Source organism: Phalangium opilio, unplaced genomic scaffold (assembly GCF_054372755.1).
Source record: "Phalangium opilio isolate 3A_F unplaced genomic scaffold, DU_Popi_V2 ptg000042l_1, whole genome shotgun sequence".
Taxonomy (NCBI): Eukaryota; Metazoa; Arthropoda; class Arachnida; order Opiliones; family Phalangiidae; genus Phalangium; species Phalangium opilio.
The window spans coordinates 1,815,065-1,826,988 of record NW_028324166.1 but is presented as its reverse complement, the minus strand read 5'-3'; the positions used below and the strand labels follow the sequence as shown (position 1 = coordinate 1,826,988).

Here is an 11,924-nt window from a genome sequence, read left to right as displayed (position 1 = left end):
CAGCAGGTTCTACTTCGTGCGTTCAAACTTTAAAGTTTACTTTTGATTAACTTGTTGTTATGGAAAAATATTAACTTTACGTTACCAGAAGTGAGATGAGACTAGAAGTACTGAGCTAACCAAATTCTTCACTCGGCGAAAGTGAATATTCTTGATAACACACCAACGGTTGGCCCTCTAGTAGTGGTTTCAGAATTTTCCCTCCAAAACGTGAGACGCTCGCGGTGGTAGACGGCCGAACTAGATTCAAGCACCCGCGTCCGTGTTTCGCCGCTTTAGGTTGAGGGGAAGGGGATAGGAAATGTTTTTGGAACTCGACCAATTTTTTTCTCTCTAGCGTAGGCTCGATGTTAGCGGCGTAAAATCCTCTATTACCAATGCTAGAGCTCTTCACTTCTAGTCTCATCTCCCTTTTGATGTTACGCATCGTCGTTCCAAGATAATTAAATCGATGCGACGACATGCTATGAAAGGGGTTTCGATTTTTTAGCCACATCGTATGATGTACATCTACGATGAGGCTCTTAGTTTGACCTGCCCTGTTGTTGTAGTAGTAGTAGGGGTGTCACAGTCGTTCTTCATTTGATTACCGACAAATATGATTGTGATTGCTTATGATTTTCTAAGAATTCTAGAAATCAAGTAATCGATTTCTGCGGGTTTGTACACCTGATTATTCAAGTGACTAACCCCTCGCTAAATTCGTACCATTCGTGCATTCTATTTTTATTTACATTTAAGAAAAGTACATCTATTTTTAATTAGATTTATGAAAAAGCACATTTATTTTTAATTAGATTTATGGAAAAGCACATCTATTTTTACTTAGATTTAAGAAAAAGTACATCTATTTTTATTTAGATTTAAGAAAAAGTACATCTATTTTTATTTAGATTTATGAAAAAGCACATCTATTTTTATTTAGATTTAAGAAATAGTACATCTATTTTTATTTAGATTTAAGAAAAGGTACATCTATTGTTATATTAATTCCTAAGCAGACTCATTTATATTTCGTTTAAAATATAAACATTAATATTCAGAATTTTCTTTAACTTTTTCTTTTAAGTAACATCATTTACGTATAGTCACAAAATATTGACTTTAAATATTTAGCGTTTTTTAATTAATCGTTAGTGGGTATAAATAATAACGTAATATGGATTCCCAACAACATCCAAAAGCCGGCCACCAGACATGCCTTACACCCGCGACGGTGAGACGGCTGTATATCGAGCTAGGTCACGTGGGGAAAAGGACCTTTATCACTCCGGAGAATCCTGAGTGGTGCGTTTGAAAATTGACCCATGCGCAAAGAGAGATAGAATTCGAATTTTCCTCTCGATCACTCACAAAATTTGAGGGTGGGAGGGAGGGGGGTGTAGCAAGTCATATTTTGCTATCTGCTGAACAGGCGCCCTAGCGAATTGCCCTGTTTAAGGTAAGAGGTGGGAATACGTTAGTATTTATATATTTTCATGACAATATTTTATGAACCTTAATTCAATGTAAACGTCGTCTTGAGACCTTTTCTCCGGTTCTCTTCTTCTTCAAAGCCAGCAGAAGGAATAAAGCATATTCCGATATTAATGCCAATACCGCGATGATCTCTCCCATGTAGTACAGAGAAAGAAGGCTTTCGACTTCCTTAACGGATATCGTTGAAAAATCGTCCTCTGGCTGTTTCCATTTCATGAGATCGAGCGAGTATCGCCCTTTGTAGAAGTATGGGAATCCCAGATCACTTTCCGCGATTAATTCAATCCTGAAACAAAGATCACGTGTTAGAAGCGACACTAGCGACGTTGTTAAGTTAGCCTTACATTAGGTTGACTTTCTCCATGAGTTCTGATTTCGAGAAATTGTAGGAAGCGATAAAACCCAAGAGCTGATTGTCTATTGACGGCGAAAAGTAGTATTTGTTCGCGTATTCAATTTTATTTTCCATTTGTTGATTTTCAAGCAGAAGAAATTGCATTATCAGTGTTCCCACGACCATGAATTTTCTCTTGTCACCGATGTTTTGCGCGACGTTGACGAACTCGTCTCCGATAACCGCTTTCTCAATCGGAAGCATTGAACTTTCTGGGATGGACACGTTGACCTAGAAATGAAATTTAAAGTTCTGTTTAAATCATTCAGCAATTTTAGAGGCGCGTAATACAAGATCAATTTATTCGCATAATTTCAGTGAAAACAATTAATTATCATGTGATGTAAAAGTTCGGTTTAATTGAAACCTGTATTACGATAGTCGACGTTGGTTTTATCAAACGTTTCTGAGAAAACTGTTTAGTAGCTCGTGTTCAATTACAGATAGGTTTGGTCTATATCAGTACTTACCTTTTTGCGAAAAGATACAAATTCATCAGTGCCGCTCCAGAACCACACGTTTTGAAAATCCTGTTTGACGAGTTGGTCGATGGTGTCCACAGTGTCGTAGTCCTTCTCTGTGAAATCCGACTTCAACTTGCCTGATATTTCGAAGAAAATGAAAGTGGTTGCCATCAACCAGGACATGGCCGCCACGCGCCAAGCGAACGCTTTTTCGACGCGGTTGTACGCTGTAAAGAGACAGCTTGAATTTCAAGTATGATTTTATTACACCATTAAAATTCGAAAGAGCTTACGTTCGAAGAAAAAAATTAGGAAATTCTTCCAGATCATTTCGACAAAATTCATGACGAACGATCGGCCATTTTTGAGCGTGGCCAAAGCCAAGATGATCGAAACTGCCAACAGACTCACTACCCAAGATATCGAAAACTAAAAATAATGTTGAAAGAAATTGTTATTGTATTCCTTGGGAGCGTAAGGGAAAAGTTCACTTTACTTGTCGTTCCATGTTGAGGAAAGACAGAGATGGTGTCTTGGTCATTTTCGGGATTGAAGAGATAATGAGAGTCGACACTGAATCATAAACGCTTGTCATTCGAAATTTCATCTCGGGTGTAAATAAATTTTCGACTTGTATAGGTAAAAGCATCACGTCCATCGCCTAGATGCGTTTAAAAATGAAGAAATATTTGTATTATGTCTCTTAAAGTGTAGTCAGGTGAATATAGAAGAGAGTATAGCACCAGGGATAAGGGAGTTGAGATGGATTGGAAATGATGATGGGCGACCTGCGGCACCGTATCTCTCCAGTACGAGTGACGTACGACCCTACCTAACCGCTGAGGATGCTGGGAGGACTACGGTGCCGTAGGTGGGGGTACACAGGCAACGCTATAGGTATGGGGGTTTCCACTCCATTCCTCTCTCCTTCAAGATAGCACCCGTATCCGCGTACTGTGCTCTAGGTTCGCGAACCCCTCTCCTAGGATAGTCTCCTCACAACTTTCAGAGAGAGAAAAAAAATTCCGCTGACTACGGGGTTAGAGGCGGCGGACGAGGAGCGGCTCCCTCCCCTAGAATCCCTTGAGCAGCTAGCGCTATTTTCCAAAAACACAATATCTAACCGCAGGCCTCCTGATTGGCTACTTTAAAGTTTTTTTTTTTTAAAGCAGGACGACCTTCATAAGGAGTAAAGCTAAAGTAAAATTTTCACCCAAGTATTACACTCTCTTCTATTTTCTCTTGCTACAGTGTCCTATTGTTTGGGTGCGGAGACATCTTTTTAGAGCGATTATCATTTAAATTCGCTGTGCCTTATCTGAGGGACCCAGAAAAACCCGCTTGTGCTATTTATAATATTACCTGTGGTAAGTCACTCAGGTTTCGAATAGTGTTAAGCTCATCGTAAAGAATGGGCACAAAACCGATGCTTGGAATAAAGAATAAATATTAATTAGACAACACGATATGAAGGAGTGTGACAGAATTTTACCTAATGTTAAACCTTTTACTGTAAAACTCCGATGTCGAATCGTAGAGATTTTTGGTGATTTCAAAATTCGTAAATTCCTGTGAGAAAAAAATACAAATTGGCCAATGAAACTTTCATGATTAATCTCGGTTCATGTTGAAAGATACATCTGAGATTAATGTTGCTTAAATATCCTTACCTCGATTATTCCCAATCGAATATGACCCATATCGAATGACTTTTAATTCAGATTGTTGAAAACGGCGTGGTGAAAAAGGGATTTTTGCCTTTGATTTTAGTTAGTCTATTCAGGTGACAAAAAAAAGAAAAATAGAAAACTCTGAGGCGATTTCTGTTTGTGACCAAAGTCGGTGCGCTAGCACAAAGTACTAGTGGGCAAATATGGAAATCAAGAACTCTCGGGAAACGAGAGGGATTGCCAGTTTTCATTACTTTCAACAGTAACAGGTTATTTCCTTCATTCCAAATCTAGTGTGGACTTTGGTTTTCTCTGCCGTTACGGAATAATATTGACTTTATCTTACTCATTGCCGTTCCAATATCGTTAAAGCAATGTCAGAGAGATTTACTTTTAAGCGAAAAACAAATTTATACTCAAAATTTAATTTCCATTAAAGGGAGGGTTAAGTAGAAAATGAAGTGATTTTTTATCGATTCTTCTACTAATTATAAGCCCAGCCTGCATAGTGAAACATTCAGGAAATACTTCCGAATGATTTTAAAATTCAAATTAGGTTCAGATTTTAAGGATAATTTTAAACAAGGACTACCGACCAATCGCGTAACACCCTGCCTTTTTGTTAACAAAATTCTCGTGGCATGTTCCGTGTTGAATGAAATTTATCACGAGATTTAATAAAATTAGGCGAGCGACGTGACAATCGTGGCGCGAGACATGGAGCGTGCCACGAGAATTTTGTTAACAAAAAGGCAGGGCGTTACGCGATTGGTCGGAAGTACTTGTTTAAAATTATCCTTAAACTCTGAACCTAATTTGAATTTTAAAATCATTCGGAAGTATTTCCTGAATGTTTCACTATGCAGACTAGTCTAGTAATTAGTAGAGGACTCGATAAAAATCACTTTATTTTTTTCTTCACCCTCCCTTTAAAGCAAAGCATTTATATCCACAATTTTATTTCCAGATTTGTTTAATTTATTTGAAACATCTGATATTATGGTTGCTTAAACATTCTTACCTCGATTACTCCCATTCAAATTTCACCCATGCTCATGCTTTTGTCTAATAGTCTGCGTTAGACAAAAAAAATTCGGTTTTAACTATTCAGCAGAGCAAAAAAACTCTCAGTCGATTTTCGCTACTCAGTGTTTATGGCCCAAGTCGGTGGACTAGCGTTAAGTGCGGGTTGGCATAAAAGTTAATCAAGAACGCTCGAGAATATTTACGGACGACCTATTTTCAAAAAATTCATATTTATCTAGCTTTATTATTTCCAGCAGGTTCGTGCGTTCAAAATTTAATGTTTACTTTTGATTAACTTGTTGTTTTGGAAAAATAGTAACTTTATGTTACGCATCGCCGTTTCAAGTTAATTAAATCGATCCGACAACATGCTATGGAAGGGGTTTCGAAATGTTTGTTATCGTTAGGACAATGGCGAAGATACGAGAGGTACGGACAGGATATCGACCGAGGGGTCGAACGTTTAGGAAAAGTGTACGGGATTTCGAAATCCAATTTGATTTCGTTTGATTTCGTCGGATTTCATTTGATTTCGTCGGATTTCATTTGATTTCGTCGGATTTCATTTGATTTCGTCGGATTTCGTTTGATTTCAGAATTCGATAAAATCCAATGGATTTCATCGAATTTTGAGGTTTTTACCGTGATTCCGTCGGATTTTGCTATTTTTACCGTGATTCCGTCGGATTTTGCTATTTTTACCGTGATTTCGACGGATTTTGCGATATTTGCCTTGATTTTGTTGGATTTTGAGGTTTTTCGCCTGATTTCCTCGGATTTTGAGATTTTCCCCGTGCACTCTAAGAAATGGAAGTGTAAAAAACGTGTTAAAACGGTGTAAACACCGTAAAAACACCCAAAAGAGAGTTTTTTTACCGTGAGTTTTTAGGGGCCAATTTAAAGTGTAAATTCGGTGTAAAATAACACTATTAAAACACCGTTCGAAATTAAACATGAAAAATTATAATACTGCGGGTTTCTTAAATAAGGTCTTTCATTTTCATTTATGTTTTAATATTAAAGTCAATCCGAACAGTAAAAAATTATTGAAAAAGTTAATTTCTAAACATTTTTTTAAAGATGGTTTTCATGAAAGAATATATTTTTATCCTTTAAATAAAATTAAAAAGGAAATTGGTAATCAGGCGGTATTGTACATTCATAAAACACAGCTAAACGTGTAAGGCGACACTCTGAAACGTTTTAGATGACACTCTTAAAAGCGTTAGGCGACACTCTTGCAGTGGCGTCGCTAGGCCTTTTATGGGGGCTATAGCGCCCCCAAATTTCAAAGTTAGGACCCTCAAAATAATCCGTAAACTATACCAAAATATTGCTAGTAGCCTCCTAAATATGGTGTATAAAAATTACAATGAAAAGTTCGTTAAGTTTCATCTTTGTAGAGATGAATTTCAGTATCAAATAGTTGTGGGGACTAAAAGCAAACGAAAACTAAACTTACAAATAACGAGTGAAATTCTTTCATCCACAATTGTCTCATAGTCAATAACTCGGTTCCGTACTCTTTATCAATAAAAGTTTTCTTTAATATACGAACAATAATATTAAGCCCCTTCCCCCCCCCCAAATTTTAAACCCTAGCAACGCTATTGCACTCTTGAAAGTGTTATGCGATGCTCTTAAAAGTATTGTGTGACACTAAAAATCGAGACTAGGTTAGGTACTGGCCTCACAGTAGAGCTTGAGAGGCCAATATGTGAGACACATGTTTTTGTGACATGTCTTATCTTTGTTTTGAGAAAAATTAGAGTACAAAACGGATTTATTTTTTTTTAATATTGTAGAGTAGATTAGGTGCAACGCGTTTCTGGTGCTCGAAAAACTCTTCGTGAAAAGAGATTATTAAATTTAACGAGTACGTCCTTATCTACTGCTATGATATTATTTCCTCCAAAACCAATTTAATACCCGATGAATTTGTACTGATTTAAAACTTTCTGCCTTTTCAGAAGTTATTTAGTCAGTGGAAATGACCAACTTGTCATGCAGTTTCACGCTGGATTTTAAGTCGATCAAGTGGCCAAGGTTTTACGCAGTTTCCATTGCATGCGAGAACTACTCTCGCTTAAAGGGGTATAGCTCTGCATGTTAGAACTGTCCTCTTAAGTTCTCTCAAGGTGGAACATTGCTATGAATAAAGAGCTATTTGCCATAAAATCTAACACTCTTAAAGGTGTCATCAGACACTCTGAAAGGTGTCATGTGACTCTAGAAAAGGTGTCAAGCGACACTCTGAAAGGTGTTATGCGACACTCTTAAAAGCGTTATTTAAACTCGGAAAGGTGCTATGCCACACCTTTTAAGGAATTGCACAACACTCATATGAGAGTAAAAAATTTACTTTTAGTTCGATATAAGAGTTAACAAGTTGGGAAAACCAAAATATTACCTCTCCGAGTCAAGAGGTCTACTACTACAAACTTATTTACCTAGATATGGAATTATTTCTCTTTTTTGAAGTAAAAATTTACAAAATATTGAACCAGTATTCCAAGCATAGCGAATAATACAGTAAAGCAGACGACATTTTACATCCAATAAGGATAAATCTTGGACACATAAGTCAATGGGGAAAAGATCAGGAAATGAAGTCTACGCTTCAGCTGTTTACCGTATATTCTGATAGCTACATTCACAACTGGTTTGCAGTGTAAACACTATCGTCTCGTCTCACCTCAATAATATTCTTAGTTTGCCAACATGAATGTTAACGTTAAATAACACCAAAGTTAAATTGTAGCTAGACGCACTAATAGTCGATGCGCACCATAAAGAGAATAAAAAGTCTGTAGCTACTACCCGTTAACCATTAGCCCTTTTACTATTCTAATTGCCACCATGATCTTTTCTTCTATTATAAAATCTTAACCTGATTATATAATAGTGTATTTAACTTTCGGCTCACTCTGAACCGTTGATGTCTCTTCATTTCAGACACGAAAATCAAAGCCTAAAGTTTACTTCACTTCAGGCCTCAATTATTTACTCTTTGTTACACTAAGCCTATTGCGGATGATACTTAATATACCCGCCAGAGTCTAGGTCTTAGTTTTCTTCATGAAATCACTAAACCAAGGATTATTCTATATACAGATGTAGTATAGCTTAAGTAATATATAAACAGCCATTTCAAATAACAATATTAAAAAAAATCTTTGGAATATCAAAATGAAACAGAGCTTTAAAGCTACAAAAGTACTAAATGCATCATAATTACGAAAAATACTTCCACATATTCACTTTATATTATGGAAAAAGGGAATATTAAGGTTCTGTATGCTTTCTTAACACATCAACACAAGGCTAACTGCTAACGCGACGCACTAGTGTAACAATGGACGGACACACACAGACAAAAACATAGACTGCTTTTTAACTCTTTCCGTATTAATTTTGAGTAGAGAAACAAGATCATCTTTAATATTTAAATAAATATAATTATTTTTAATTATTTTAATCTTCAATAATTAACATTAATAATAGTTAAATCGTTTAAAATAAAGTTATACCAATTATCGTCTCAAACTTTGCTAATATTGACGTTTAAAGTGAAGGGTACCCTTCTTGCCCGCTTTCTTCAAATTTTGGGGTATATATACGATTCGTTTCCATTATAATAGTAAGGAAAAAGCGCAATTGCGAAAACCTTTGGTGGCGATCCCACCTTAGGGAGGCTAGACGTTTCTCGTAACCCTAGCTGATCGCCGCGTATATCCTTAAACCAAACGATGATAATGGAGTAGATGCCAATGAGACAGATTGGTGTCTATGTGGAATAGACGGAAGACCAGTAGATGGTGGTGTTTAGAAGCCAGAATGTACAGACTGGTGTCCAAGTGGGATGGACAAAGACCAGAAGATGGTGGTGATTAGAAGCCACTATGTACAGACTGGTGTCCAAGTGGATTGGACGAAGACCTGAAGATGGTGGTGATTAGGAGCCAGTATGTACAGACTGGTGTCCATGTGGGATGGACGAAGATGAAAAGATGGTGGTGTGGGAACTCAAGTAGAGTAGCCATTTCCGTGACTGTGAAAGCAGTTCGGAAATGGCGAACACGTTTGCTCCGATTTGGAAACTGCGAACGCGGTCACGTGGGTGTAACAACAGACACACAGACAGACAGACAGACAGACAGACACACACGATCGTTACAGAACCTCTCCGTGACATACGTCACTCGGAGAGGTAAAAAGGTGTTAAACTACACCTCTGTTGCACCATTTTATTCTTATCTTTGACACCAATTGCTCAAATAAGTGTTATTAAACCCTTTCAGGGGTGTAAATCAACACCTGTAACGGTGTCAAATTTGGACCCATATAAACTACTTTTAAAGGTGTTAAAGCACACCCCAATTTCTTAGAGTGTGATTTCGTCGGATTTTGTGATTTCTTTTGATTTTGGATTTCGTGAATTTTGTAATGGATTTCACGATTTCTTTACTGATTTTGCGTCTGATTTTGTGATTTCGCTTCTGATTTCGTGATTTCTATGTTGATTTCGTGATTTCTATGTTGATTTCGTGATTTTTTACTGATTTTATGATTTCTTTACTGATTTTGTGATTTCGTTGCTGATTTCGGATTTTTTATTTGATTTCGAAATCAGCATTGAATCCCATTGATTTCGGATTTCTTAAATTGGATTTCACGGGGAGCGTACGGGATTTCATGAATGACCGACCCCTCGATATCGACGCTTACGGATTCGCGTTGGAAGGTACTTTTGTTGTTGAATAAGTACTCTTACTTCTGTTTCTCCGAACCGCGTACGATTCATGTTGACTGATCTTTGAATTACACTAGATCAGACGAGTCTATGAGTGAAAGAATAGCATTCAGTAGAAAGGGGAAAAAGCGTAGCACGATTTTCAGGACTATACGTGCCCTTTATAGACAACGACAGGAGTTTTTTTACAAAACTAAATGCTGAGGGGCTAGTCATTCACCAACATTTTGTACACCTGATTTCTGATTTCTTAATTCTTAACTTGTGATATCTGTCTGACGTCCGATGAATTTCGGTGATGTTTTGGTGAATGTCGTTATTCGGATTCTTCGTGAATTACGATGAATGCAACGAATATTTATTTTTCCAATGATTACGATTTTTATTTCCACGTTTTATTTTTTTAAATTTAAGAAAAAAGTACATCTATATTATTTAGATTTAAGAAAAAGTACATCTATATTATTTAGATTTAAGAAAAAGTACATCTATATTATTTAGATTTAAGAAGTACATCTATATTATTTAGATTTAAGAAAACGTACATCTATATTATTTAGATTTAAGAAAAAGTACATCTATATTATTTAGATTTAAGAAAAAGTACATTTATATTATTTAGATTTAAGAAGAAGTACATCTATATTATTTAGATTTAAGAAAAAGTACATTTATATTATTTAGATTTAAGAAAAAGTACTGCTATGTTATTTAGATTTAAGAAAAAGTACATATATATTATTTAGATGTACCTCTATTTTTATTTAGATTTAAGAATTAAAGTGCACCTATATTTATTTAGATTTAAGAAATAGTACATCTATTGTTTTATTAATTTCTAAACAGACTCATTTATATTTCGTTTAAAACCTAAATATTAATATTCAGAATTTTATTTTACTAGTCACAACATATTGACTTTAAATATTTAGCGTTTTTTAATTAATCGTCAGTGGGTATAAATACTAACGTATTATGGATTCCCAACTACATCCAAAAGCCGACCACCAGATATGCCTTACACCCGCAATCGTGAGATGGCTGTATATCGAGCCGGAAAGAGCTGGGTCACGTGGCGAAAAGGAACTCTATCACTAAGGAGAATCCTGAGTGGTGCGTTTGAAATTTGACCCATGCGCAAAGAGAGATAGAATACGAAGTTCCCTCTCACTCACAAAATTTGAGGGCGGGGTGTTGCAAGTCATATTTTACCATCTACTGAACGGGCACCTAAGTGGATTGCCCTGTTTATGGTAAGAGGTGGGAACACGTCAGTATTTATATATTTTCATGATAATATTTCATGAAGATTAACTCAATGTAAACGTCGTCTTGAGACCTTTGCTGCGGTTCTCTTCTTCTTCAAAGCCAGCAGAAGGAAGAAAGAATATTCCAATATTAATGCCAATACCGCGATGATCTCTCCCACGTAGTACAGAGATAGAAGGCTTTCGACTTCCTTCACGGATATCGTTGAAAAATCGTCCACTGGCTCTTTCCATTGGATGAGATCGAGCGAGTATCGCGATTTGTAGAAGTATGGGAATCCTAGATCATTTTCTGCCATTAATTCAACCCTGAAACAAAGATCACGTGTTAAAAGCGACACTGGCCACGTTGTTAAGTTAGCCTTACATCAGGTTCACTTTCTCCATGAGTTCTGATTGCGAGAAATTGTAAGAAACGGCCAAACCCATAAGCGAATTTTCTATGGACGGCGAGAAGTAGTATTTGTTCGCGTATTGTATTTTATTGTCCATTTCTTGATTTTCAATCAGAATAAGGTACAAAAACATTGTCCCTATGAGCAAGAACTTTCTCTTGTCCCCGATGTTTTCCGCGAGGTTCAAGAACTGGTCTCCTAAAACTCCCTCTTCAATTGGGAGTATTGAAGTTTCGGGGATGGGCATGTTGACCTAGTTACGAAATTTATTGCTCTAATTACTTAAAATGAATGAATTCACTAATTGCTCAAGAATAGATTTCGGTTCAACTTATCTCCAATAAATTTTGGACCGACGCTAGTTTCATCTAATATTTCTCTTAAAACATTTACTCTCTTGAGAAGGGATGAAAAATAGCTATCGAATCTGTACTTACCTTTCTGCGAAAAGAAGTTAATTCCTCACTGCCATCCA

At 36.5% G+C, this 11,924-nt stretch overlaps 1 protein-coding gene across 1 annotated transcript; it reads right to left on the bottom strand.

Annotated features, from left to right (window-relative positions):
• Positions 1-1,503: 1,503 nt before the first annotated feature.
• On the bottom strand, positions 1,504-2,077 carry LOC149678214 (uncharacterized). The gene is made up of 2 exons (XM_089837007.1): positions 1,824-2,077; positions 1,504-1,765 (listed from the first exon to the last, which is right to left on the bottom strand). The coding sequence occupies exons 1-2, from the start codon at positions 2,075-2,077 to the stop codon at positions 1,504-1,506; spliced, it is 516 nt and encodes a 171-aa protein (XP_089693133.1).
• Between the last annotated feature and the right edge of the window lie 9,847 nt (positions 2,078-11,924).

Excerpts from the sequence above, each read along its gene's own strand:
- LOC149678214 (XM_089837007.1), bottom strand. The coding sequence starts at position 2,077 with ATGCTTCCGATTGAGAAAGCGGTTATCGGAGACGAGTTCGTCAACGTC. Across the intron at positions 1,766-1,823 it reads ATGGAGAAAGTCAACCTAAT|GATTGAATTAATCGCGGAAA; the intron begins GTAAGGCTAACT and ends TCTTTGTTTCAG.